Genomic DNA, 13,083 nt, shown 5'->3' with positions numbered 1-13,083 from the left:
GGGGAATAATGAGGGAACTAAACAGAATGATTTAACTAATGAGTTACCAAGGAAACAAACTACGAACTCAGGCAGGCTTAAACAGAACATACACGTTACATTTAATTTATACATTTCCCTTAAGTCAAGGGTGTAGATTTGGTTTGAACATTGGGGGGGGGGGGGGGGGGCATCTCAATAATTCATTGTTCAAATTTGTATACAGCATAGATCAAAACATTATGCTCACTGAATCACAGTGCTCAGTTGGGTCTCATTGCGTATTGATTTGATACAGAGTTTTGCATTCAGTGGGCCACTGTGCAGTGAGAAGTGCCAAGAAACACCTCAGCGAGAGGGATGACGTGGCCATTTAACTTTGTGTGGACTCACTCCAGGACGTCAGCTCTCAGGGCTCACTTTGTTTCAGTTAAAATCAAAAGAGTAATAAACAGATGCAACTTCTAAATAGAGCAGCCAGCATGTGTATCTTGAGGTTAATGACCTTTACATTTCTCACACAGGTAACCTCTCAAAGACTTGCACTGCTGATGGCTGGACTGAAATGGACCCAATGGAAATCGCAGTGTATTGTGGCTATAATCTGAATGGCACTGTTGACGATGTAAGTACAAATTGTTTCTCTGCTCGACGAGTAATTGTTTCTCACGGGGACGTAAGATCATTTTAACTTTTACAGTACAGGGGCTTGTCAGTGATTTTTATTGCCGTCTAAGTTTTTTTCTCCAACCATCTGCGTAAAAATTCCTGGCCGAATTACCTACTGTTTTTCTGAATTTAAATGCCATCCGAACTCTGAATCCACATTTCTGAGTTTACAAGAAGGGATTAATTCAAAAGTCATTGTCTAAATCCTTTTTGACCACTGCGCACCATTGCGCGTCACATTTTAAATATGGATACTTTTATTACTGAAATACTGGAAAATGTTTACAAGAATTATATTACTACACCACTCTACTACAGTGAATGGGAGCTGTTAAGAAGAAAAGGAATTAAGAGAACAAAATCATGTGATCTTTTGAGACTTTCTAACTGTGACGATCGGCAGCTGTAGTGCCCTCGAGAGCCTCTGGAGGACACTCTCTCTTCATGTTATGTTTCATTATGGACTCATTATGTTTATTATGTTCAGGTGTGTTTTGTTAAGCTGATTAAGTTTTCCTGTCTTAAGCCCGTGTTTGCCCTGTGTTCAGTGCAAAGTATTGTAAAGCGTAAGCGTACCATTCCGAGCATTATTCTCTGTTTCTAGTTCTTTGTATTTCCCTGGATTCCTGACCTTAGCCTGTTATCTGGACTCTGTTTATGAACCTGTGCTGCCTGCCTCGACTTTTGCCTGTTTGACTTCGATTCTGATGTTCCCTCTTAATAAAGTTCTGCACATGGATCCGACCGCCTCTGTCCGTACGTTACAGAATACTTCGCCAAACATGGATCCAGCAGACTTTCAGCATCTATCCACCGTGGTCAAGACCCGAGCTTCCATGCTAGCCTCTCATCGTTCTCAGCTGGCGAGACTAACTTCTCTCGTCGAGGAACTAGCAAGCTCCGTGCAAACCTGGTCTACGCAGAGCTCAAGCACAACGGCTAATCAAGCCCGAACTGCCACTGCACCTGTTCCACCGCAACCCAGTGTGAGTACCGCATCTGACTATCTCAGTCTGGCATTTCCTGACAAGTTTGATGGCTCACCTGTGGCGTGTGAAGGATTCCTTCAGTAGTGCAGCGTATATATGAATCTTCAGCCCCAGTTGTACACCTCGGATGACGACCGCGTTTCCTTCATCTGCTCACTGCTCACTGGAAAGGCCCTGGAGTGGGTCGGTACATTCTGGGAACCAGGTCGGATGTCGTTCCCTTCTTATGAGGTATTTATCGCCCTATTCAGAGAGGCTTTTGAACTCCCCGCTGGAGAAGATCCTGAGGAACTGCTCTTGTCCCTGCATCGGGGAGGTTCGTTTGCGGCTGATTTCTCTCACTCATTCCGCACTGGTTTTGTTGAACTTGCTAATCCAGATACAGCGGAGGTTTCGCCGGCCGAACTGGAGTTTGAGCACGTGCCAGCCGACTCGAAAGAATCGAATCCCGAGTCAAGTGAATCTAGCCCTGAGTCAAGTTCCAAGTCAAGTGAATCTAGCCCCGAATCAAGTCCCGAGTCAGGTGCCGAGCCGAATGAATCAAGTGAGTCAAGTGCTGCCGAATCAAGTGAGTCAAGTGCCGCCGAGTCAAGTGAGTCAAGTGCCGCCGAGTCAAGTGAGTCAAGTGCCGCCGAGTCAAGTGAGTCAAGTCCCGAGTCAAGTGAGTCAAGTCCCGAGTCAAGTGAGTCAAGTCCCGAGTCAAGTGAGTCAAGTGAGTCAAGTGAGCTGAGTGCCGAGACAAGTGAGTCAAGTGCCGAATCTAACCAAGTGAGTGAATCTAGCCAAGGGAGAGTATCTAGCCCAGTGACTCACCGTCGCAGGAGGAGAAGGAGGACTCATTTGGTTCGCCAGGCTCTGGTGGGTGTTCCCAGACGCCTCGCCCTGCCGGTCCCGCCTCTGCGCCTCACCCTGCCGGCCCCGCCTCTTTGCCTCGCCCTGCCGGCCCCGCCTCTGCGCCACGCCCTGCCGGTCCCGTCTCTGCTCATCGCCCTGCCAATGTCTCTCAAGCTCCATAAGACTGTCCCAGAGTCCGTTGCCAGCCCGGAGGTTGTCCCCCTAGATTTTCCCAAGTATTTTTTGGTGGGGGGCAGTAAGAGGTCCCACGAGAGGGTCATGGAGGCAGAGCTGACATGGACCTTGTCGGCGCTATCTCCTCCTGAGCCTCCTATGCCCTCGTCTCCTGTCAAATGTGTTCCACCCTGGTTGCCTTCCAAGTGTGCTCCCCCATGGTCTCTTACCCTGCTCTGGTCTCCAGGCCCCAGATCTCTCCATGGGCCTGACCTCCTGCCTCTCCATGGGCCTAGCCCTCCATCCCAGCCCCCGTTGACCTCCCCCCGGAGCTCTTAGGAGCGTCTGGAAGCCGCTCCTTAGAGGGGGGGTTATGTGACGATCGGCAGCTGTAGTGCCCTCGAGAGCCTCTGGAGGACACTCTCTCTTCATGTTATGTTTCATTATGGACTCATTATGTTTATTATGTTCAGGTGTGTTTTTTTAAGCTGATTAAGTTTTCCTGTCTTAAGCCCGTGTTTGCCCTGTGTTCAGTGCGAAGTATTGTATAGCGTAAGCGTACCATTCCGAGCATTATTCTCTGTTTCTAGTTCTTTGTATTTCCCTGGATTCCTGACCTTAGCCTGTTATCTGGACTCTGTTTATGAACCTGTGCTGCCTGCCTCGACTTTTGCCTGTTTGACTTCGATTCTGATGTTCCCTCTTAATAAAGTTCTGCACATGGATCCGACCGCCTCTGTCCGTACGTTACACTAACTTACTCTAAACTAAGTACAGTATATCTGCTAATCCACATTTTTTAAATTACATCCATCAGTTTGAGAGATAAAATGCTAGACAGAAAACCATTTAAACCATAGCACGTTCCTATTTTTAAACAGGATATTTAAATAATCAAATAATAAATAAGATATTATTTTTCTATTGTTAAGATTAAATATGAATTTATTAATTGTCCAAGCAATAACAGAAATGTCGTTTACAGCTGACGATTACATGACTGACCACGTAAGCAACACGTTCATGGGTTCAAAGTATCACAGAACTTTCTCCCCCACTGTGAATAAATCGTCATCTGAGGTACATGCAAATGTATTTTTAGAAGTCCCCATGAGAAACAATTACCATCCAAATAGGGCTAAAGTAGTTTCCTATCACTTAAGGTAATTGGGAGACTTTAGAGAGCATCATACGTACATGCAAAATATCTTAGAAGATTTATGTCAAACTAGTGTTTTCAACTCCACTGGCATTATACAACACTGAAATGCTTAGACTCTTGACGTATTGGACTTTTAGCCCACACAAAACGATCATTCTCATGTCAAATTGAGTGTCCCTCACCCAAAAACCCCAAGCTTTAATGTTCACCTTTTTTCAGTCAACCTCTTAGCCTCCTTTTCCAGCCTGCCTTTTATTGCCTAGTGCAAACTAAGTCCAAACATAATAGCTCCTTTATTTAGCGATACACATAGATGTCAGCCCTTGGAGGCATTTGTAAACATACAAATAAGCCATCGTTGAAGTTATTATATAACATGAAAAGCCTTGATCTTTTGAGCAGTGTATAGTTAAGTGAAGAGCAAATGACCTTTGCCCTTTGATGAAATCTTTCCCACCATGTTTTCGCATCAACAGGATGGGTAATCAGCATGTTCGGTCTTCAGAGCCACAGGGAATATGTGGGCATGGGACTTAAAAGGAATTTTGTGTTCTTGTTGATGAGCATCTGGTGCTCCTTGTTGCTATGTTCAGGTTTTTATATTCAACTTTGGTCAAAGGCTATAGAGGGGGTTATTTAAAATATGCAGGTGTGTCTTTTAAAGATTTGCATAGGCGAGACAGCACAGTTCCCATTCTTACCACAGAAAAGAAAACCTTGAGTAAGAATCCTCCTTTTCAGACATCAGGATCCAATAAAATGGACAAAAAGCCAGTGCACTGAGTAATGGTCAGAGAGAGAGACCATGGCTGTTGTTTTTATGAGCTGTAGTGTTTATGAAGGTTGTTTTGAGGGGCAGTGAATGACCCCACTCTCGTCATACATGAGAGCAATGTGCTTTTTTTAAAAATCTTTTATATTTAGTTTTACACATTGAACACAATACTGACATCAAACCTTGCATGCATGTGAGATACTTTTTTAGACCAAGACAAAATGTAAATTTCTTGCTTTTAAAAGAATGATACGCTAGAAAGTGCATTCAGTGGTGGTAAGAAATATAATACCGTAATCAAAAGGTTTTATTCAATACTGTCATAATTTTTAATGATTTTGAAAGAAATCTCTTCTTTTGCTTCAATAAACTCCTAATTTGGCTCGTTAATAGTTAGTAAGGTAGTTGTTAAGTTTAGGTATTGGCTGGGATTAAGGGATGTAGAATATGGCCATGCAGAATAAGACATTAATATGTGCCTTGTAAGTACTAATAAACAGCCAATATCCTAGTAATATGCAAGCTTATGAACAACTAGGTAATAGTAAAAATGTAACCCTAAACTTCACTAAAGCTGCATTTATTTGATCAAAAACAGAAAAATGGTAATATTGTGAAATATTATGTCAATTTAATATAACAGTTTTCTGTTTCAGTATATTTTAAAATGTCATTTATTCCTGTGTGTAGTAAAGCACTCAAATATGAAGGAGATCAACAACAATCTTTAATGAATAAATACAAAACGCAACACAGGTGATCGACAGGAAAACAGAATAGCACAACCACATGAGCATAAACGAGACAGAACACTAAACCAAGGGAACTAAGGCCTCGTTTACACTGTCAGTGAAATGTGACCCAATTCCCAATTTTTTGCTCATATGTGACAGATTGGATGTGTTCTATGACCGTGTAAACAGGAAAAAAACGCATGCATTCGGATAGTTCGAGATCGGTTTTAGGCCTCATTCATATGTGGAAATAAATCAGATATAAATAAGATATGTGCCAATGCGACTGTCATGTAAACAGGCAGATCGGATTTTCTGAGGCATTAGGCAACGTCTCCGCGGTTCAATGACGAGAGCAACCCCGACACGCATCTGCAAAGGGACAGATGGCCCGACAAAACGGCGTGTCGACGTAGGAGAGGAATGTGGACAAACGTTGACACAACATATCAAAGGTTGGCTTGCTCATCCTAAAATTTCGGACCCACTGCTCCTCGTTAAAGCCCGCCACAATATGCTCCCACCAGTTCTGAGATCTGTCTCGCACACAATAACTGAAGCACAGGCGCAGGCTGCAATGATGGCCCTTTTCGTTCTCCCCCGCCTCTAAATCATGGTGATGTTTGGCAAACTTTGCATATATCGCAGAGCTAGCATCAAGCATATTTCGCATTCGTCCATCTGTGCAAGAGAAGCATGCACAATGTTTCAGATCGTATGGCAAGTGTAAACACATGAATCGGATATGGGTCACAATTGAAAGTAAACTGACATAGGCAACAAATCGGATATAGGCAACAAATCAGAATTGGGCATCAAGACCTGCAGTGTAAATGAGACCTAAGAGCTTAAATACACAGGGAGACTGATCAAAGGAACTGGGAACAGGTGAGTAACTAATTAGAAACTATGACAACAGATGAGGAACTATGGAAACTAATGAGGAACTAGAACAGGCAAATGGGAACAGGGAGAGCGTTAGGGTACGTTTACACGACAACGATATGCTTAAAACGAAGAAGTTTTTCCTTTGAGGTTTCCGCGTACATACGACACCATTGTCAAAATGATCCCCATTCACACGGATCTGCGAAAACGACTAAAAACCCTGTATTTCCTGCCAGGCCATTAGATGGCGATGAAACACTATAGACTGAACACGTAATACGCATGTGCATGACATCATCGTCTTCAGAGATTCACATTTTTTGTTGTTTACACGGAGACCGTTTTCAAAAACTTGCACTTTGAAACCCGTTTTTAAAAGTTTGCGTTTTCAGGCACCAAAAATGCTGTTGTCGTTTAAAAGAACGGCCAGCATCTAATATGTTGATTTGGTGCTCAAGAAACTGATTATTATCAATGTTGAAAACAGTTGTGCTGCTTAATAGTTTTGTGAAAAAACAATAAATAGAGTACTTTACTGAATAGAACGTTAAAAAGAACAGCATTTATTTGAAATAGAATTTTTTTGTAACATTATAAAAGTCTTTACTTGGATCAATTTAATGCATACTTGCTAAATATAAGTATTAATAGGCCTGTCTTTTTTTTTTTTTTAATTGCAGACCCCAAATTTTTGAACGGTAGTGTAATTTGAAAATTTGAGCAGACATGGTTGTTTAAACTGAGTACAGTGCTGTTACGTGAACACGCATTCTTTCTTTTCTTTTGCAGGATAGTTTCTTCAGGTCAATAAAGATTGGCTACACCATTGGACACAGTGTTTCTCTCATTTCTCTCACTACTGCCATTGTAATACTTTGTATATTCAGGTAAGAATTTTTACATTTGTCGAAACTATGCTAACATGTAGGTCTAGGGGTGGGTTATGTTCAGCCGATTATGTTCGTCTGCCAAAACAATGTGGTTACACTTTATTTTAAGTTGTCCTTGGACCTTGGTACAGTGTAATTATACATTTAAGTACTGAGTAATATTAATTAACTACATGTACTTACTAAAGGGTTAGGAATAGGGTTTTGGTTTAGGGTTAGCTGCATGTCATTATGCATAATTTTATTTTATTTAATTTTTTAGATGTATCATGTTTGTAGTACCGTTTTTGCTTTAACTAGTTTTAAAGAACCTATCCAAAGGAATTATTTATAGGACAAAAGACTTTGTGTCTACCTGACAGTTCAAATGAACTGAGAGTGAACTAATTCAATTTGCTTATTTTAACCATCTTCATATAATTTAATTGCACGAACAGGGTCCAAGAACAATACAAGGTACAACTGCCTGAGATTCTTTAAAAAAATATTTTTTATAAATAGTGAGATTTTAAATATTATATGGAAAACATTTTTGAAATGTGATTTTAAATTTGAGATAGTTTTTTAAAAATGTATTCATTTATTTAAAAAATGATATTACAAATCTCTTAATTACAATTTATTTGCATATTTCCTGGGCAAAAAAGATTTGCAACTTTTTGTCCCCACATAAAGCTCACACTGAAGGATGACATTTTGATTAAGCTAACAGGCTTTAAACACAGAAAACAGTGTTTCATGCATGGTTAAAGCCAACCCTAAATGCACCATGAGGCAGTGGCGTAGGCAGAAATTGTATTTTGGGTGGGCCAGTGAAAATGTGAGTGGGCCTATAGTTTTTCATAGAAAAAAAATGACTTCAGTAATAATTAACCTTAGAGAGTAGAAAAATTAATAGACAAACTGCAAAAACAGTTACACCTTTATATTCGGCAAATCATCATGTTCAACCAACAGAGCTTAATAAAGGCTGGACAAACCAGTGTAGACAATAACCTGTCTATTTTATTCAGGCTAGTCAGCAGTCCAAAGACAGTTTACCCGAAAATAAAGTAAGCTAAAATAATAATATCGCAGTTAGATCGGCGGCTAAACCCGCGTCAGGCTGACGGAGAGAGGGAGCAAAAAGCAGCCGCCACCAGCACCTGACTAGCCTTCTGGGTTAATGAGTTTGAAGAACTGGGCTGTGTGGACTCGGTAGATGAAGGCAGTGGCGTGTCTTCTTCCTCAACTCTTGCTTTTTTCAAATAGCACATTAAAGAAAGTTGTTTAGCCATTATTGTGGCGCCGACTAGAGTTGTGACGTTCGCGAACGAACCGATTCTTTTGAACGGCTCATAAACATGAACGATGGGAGCCGAGTCGCGGCTGGAGGGGAGCCGTTCTTTCTGTCGTTCTTTTTTCATGCGTGTTTCACACAGATGCACACAAATTAGCTCCTCAGTTATAGGGGAAGGGGCGCACCCAGGGCAGGGGTGCTACTGCCTAAGGGCCCGTTCACATATCGCGTCTTTTGCGCGCTCAAGTTCATTATTTCAAATGGAGGCGCGCGGTTTGCGCGCTCATAATGGAAGCGACGCGGTCGCGGTGCGACGCGCTCGTTTTTTCCAGGCGCGTCCGCGCCGCATCGAGATAAAAACATCTCAACTTTTCAGAATGCCGCAAGCGCACCATAAGCGCACAGTAGGTCACGTGACAAGAACCAACCGGAGCGCAACCGCCCTAGCGTTTTGAAAAAAAAGAATGCGGCGCGCCCAGCGTTTTCTACGCGTTTTTAGGCGCGATATGTGAACGCAGCCTAACAGCATGATGATAGTTGTGCACGCGCGCGCATCCTTTACGTGAGTACTCCAGTGGGAAAAAACCCTACGTGCTGTCATTGGGTAGGAGCAGAGCCAATGACTTATGCCGTCACATGGTTACTCCAGTTAAAAAAAAAAAAAAAAACCCCACTAAAGTAACACTAAGTTCCTTTGTAAATAAATACAAAGGAACTGCTTTGTATTTATTTACATTGCATTTTGTGTTCATGTTATTGTATCTACAGCATATATTTACAACTTTAAATAGTTTTTGTTTTTTATCAAAATGTTCTTGTGGTATTGTATGAATAACATAAGTCAACATAGCTTTACACATACACATACTTTGTACTAAAGGTAAATCCAAAATAGTGATATCACTTTCTAAGCAGAGGGATGTTGTGCAACCCTATGGAATATAGTCCACACATGACAAATGAGGTAATAATCAATATTTCAGAATAATTCAAACTCAGATATTGGTGTGTGATATCTGAGTTTTAATTAATTGACTACAAATCTCACCTCATCATTCCTCCCAGTGATTATTTCCAGGATAAACTGAGATTCCCCCAAGCTGGCTTCTTTAAACTGACTAAATATTTAAAAAGAGCCAAAAGAGCCGTTCTTTTGAACGGCTCTTTGAAAGGAACGGATCGCAAAGATCCGGATCTCCTCAAAGAGCCATAAATCCCATCTCTAGCGCCGACGACGCTTGTGAGTTTTCCTGTTGGAACCCCCAGCAACCATAGCAACCAATAACGTTCCGGAGAGAGGCTTTCTACAACTTGCTTCGACAGTTTCATTTTATTCGGAAAACGAATTAAACACACACAGCAGTCAACAATAAATCAGGTATATATTAATATATTTTCTTAAATACATTTGAATAAAAATAAACTAAAAATGTATTTTTATCAAACTTGCCTGGGCGGGCCAGTGAGTAATGTGGGCGGGCCAGTGCCGCCCTGGCCCAATACTGGCTACGCCCCTGCCATGAGGTGTCATGGAACGAGTCACTGAATCGCTGAAGCTGTCGAGGTTTAAACATCGAGCAACATGCTTCCGTTGTGAGACTACAGTGATTGATCTGGCTCACTAGAGAGAGAACGCCCTGCTAATGACAGAGATAAGAGCTTTCTTACATGTATTTTCCAACACACATTTCATCTAGGCCAAAGAAGACTCTTCACCATCAGAGAATCATGTCAGTGCAGTGTTCATAAATAAACCCAGTAGTGATACTTTGAACCACAAACTCGATTTAATTTAAAACCATTTAAGCGGCACCAAGTTAGCGTTCAAATCACTTAGGCAACATTATTTGTGTATGAATTAAACATTACATTTGTAGTGGATTAGACTATTAATGATGCTGTTCTGGTGGATGATTAATTTTTGACATGGCACATTACTGTGACATGCTCATTACACTAACTGCTATGGATGTATCTTGTTCATAATAAGGTGATCAGCTTTCTGAAATGGAAACTATCACTGAATTATCAGTTCTATAATTAACTCCCCGGAGCGCACATACTGTAAACGTCACATCCGGCCTATAGTCAAGTCATGGAATGTCTCATTTTTTACGTTTTGTTCGAAGCTGTTCACACATTGGGAATAAAAAAAGCGATTAATGCATGAAAATTATTATATATAGCCCCTTTAAAATATTCACTACTGTAAGTATGCTCTGACAACCAACAGGTTATGTTGGTAAGGCTTATTTCTGTATATGCAGGGTGTTTAGAACTTAACTATAGAACTATAAAATGGGGACATTTTTGGGGACAGGACTCATAAAACCAGGACTCCGTCTAGTCCTCATCTGATAAACCTAGTAAGAAGCTGACCTATAAAAATGCACAAGTTCTGCTGTAAACAGTCATAAACGGATACTTTCAGCAACTCACAGCACAGTTATTACAGCATCAATCCTCCTTGGAGCATCCTGGGGTTAAGTGCTTTGCTCAAGGGCACAAATATGATAGTTCACGGCGTTCTCTTTCTGATTACCAACCCGAGGTTTAACCACCACAACCCACCCTTAATGCTGTCATTCCCATCAGTAATAAGGTTCATGTGTATCACAAGTATGGCAGAGCAGTAAAGCTGCTCATGTTCAGCTCTGGAGCGAAGTAATCAGTCCTAATCCCATCTCTTAACACTATCTGCACTCGAGCTGCAGGCTTTAGCAGTCTTAACTGAGACTATATCAGTCTGGTGTGGGATTTCAGGGACTGACAGGGGCTGAAGACCTGATCACACCTCAGGTTATTATTGCCGGTTTGAACACTTGCTCCCACTCCATTGAATGACTCAGGTCACACGTTGTCATTGGTTGGTGGAAACACAGTCTGTGGTCTAATTAAATTGTTCCTTTACCAAGAAACACTTGGTAAAAAAGTTTTGTAGGGTCTAAACCTGTCATTGGTATAATGCAAGGTTATCCTGCAGATGGCCACACACTAGAGACACAACATAGACCCGTGTGTCTGTAAAATCGTGCTGATAGTGTCAGATCACAGCATGTGAAATGAGCAAACCAGAGACATCATGCCTGCGCATGAGTGCTAGGTTAAAGGAAACAACGGATTTGACCTTTAACTCAAATGAATGCAAAGTTATAGTCAGAACTGCAATGTTATGCAATGAAATACTGCAACTTATATAAAAACCAACGCTTCATCACTGGTTCACATGTGTTTTTGAATCTTAATTTCAATGTTATTGTCCATACACTGTAAAAAAAATCTTTTTTGATTTTACTAAACTAAACATAAGTAGGAACCTTATCAAATATCCAAACCAAGGGTTTGATGCTGTAGTGGCCACAAAAGTGAGATTCATTGATTTCGACCTGCTGTAATGTATAATATTTTTGGCCCATCTCAGCAGGCTTTTGCCACAGAAACAATACAATTGGATTTCATGGAGTAATCAATAGTAACTTTTCCACATTGTTTAGAATTAATCTTACTGGACACATAATTGTAACAAATTGAAGCAAGACATCACCAGTGAAGCTAGACAAATTAAAATCCAATAGCATAAGTCAAAAACCAGACAAATTCTAGGAAACTCAATATAAACAGACTCTTCAATGATGAAGTTGGTAATCAAAAGAAAGACTGGTAACACTTTACGATAGGGTTTCATATACTGTTTTACTGTTTAAATCATTCACTAACTACTACATTAGTTAACCTGAACTAAAAATACTTCTACTACAGCATTTATTAATCTTGGTTAATCTCAGGCTTTGCTAATACATTTAATACTATGTATTCATTTATTAATACTAGTTCAAAAGTTATATCTGTTAATGTTGCAGTTAATGCTCTGAACTAACATTAACATTAACATTTGCATTAACTAACATTAAGAAATGCAGTAAAAACATATTGTGCATGGTTAGTTCATGTTAACAAATGATGCCTTAAAGTGTTACCGAAAGACTTGAGCCAATAAGCTTAATAATAAGCTGCTGAAAAACATGTTTAATCTAAGACTTTGACTTAAAATAAGTCTTTGATGTCCCCAGAGTGTGAAGTTTTAGCTCAAAATACCCACAGATATTTTTATATAGCATGTTGAAATTGTCACTTTTTGAGGGTGAGCAAAAATGCACCATTTCTGTGTCTGTCACTTTAAATGCAAATAAGCTGCTGCTCCCGGCACGCGATATTTTTTTTTCACAGGATGGTAGGGGAAGACTCATGAATATTCATTAGGGAACTCATCCCTGATTGGTCTTAACCCCAGTGACTGGTAGGTTAAGGGGCGGGGTTAGGGGTAGGTCATCAGACCCCCAGTGACGGGTAGGTTTAGGGGCGGGGTTAGGGGTAGGTCATCAGACTCCCAGTGACGGGTAGGTTTAGGGGCGGGGTTAGGGGTAGGTCATCAGACTCCCAGTGACGGGTAGGTTTAGGGGCGGGGTTAGGGGGTAGGTCATCAGACCAATCAGGGATGAGTTCCCTAAAGAATATTCATGAGTCTTCCCCTACCATCCTGTGAAAAAAAATATCGCTCCCGGCACAGAGGGCGGAGCTTCAACAGCTTGTGTCATTTTACCTCACACAGATGTGCACTGAAAAGCGTGCACTTTTAGCCTTTTATGTTCAAACCCGAGTCAGACAAAGATGGGGAGACTCAAGAAGTGACAACATGTAGAATCCAACAGG

At 41.0% G+C, this 13,083-nt stretch overlaps 1 protein-coding gene across 1 annotated transcript in view; it reads left to right on the top strand.

Moving 5' to 3' along the window:
• vipr1b (vasoactive intestinal peptide receptor 1b) overlaps positions 1–13,083 on the top strand; it is a 93,059-nt gene that overhangs the window by 63,049 nt on the left and 16,927 nt on the right. The window contains exons 4-5 of the mRNA XM_056248877.1: positions 504–604; positions 6,994–7,091. Coding sequence (XP_056104852.1) covers positions 504–604; positions 6,994–7,091 — 199 coding nt within the window. The remainder of the gene's footprint in view (positions 1–503; positions 605–6,993; positions 7,092–13,083) is intronic.

Source organism: Rhinichthys klamathensis, unplaced genomic scaffold (genome assembly GCF_029890125.1).
Source record: "Rhinichthys klamathensis goyatoka isolate OS25496 unplaced genomic scaffold, OSU_Roscu_1.1 h1tg000059l_1, whole genome shotgun sequence".
Taxonomy (NCBI): domain Eukaryota; kingdom Metazoa; phylum Chordata; class Actinopteri; order Cypriniformes; family Leuciscidae; genus Rhinichthys; species Rhinichthys klamathensis.
Note: the sequence above shows the minus strand (reverse complement) of the source record. Positions and strands in the feature narration are given on the sequence as shown.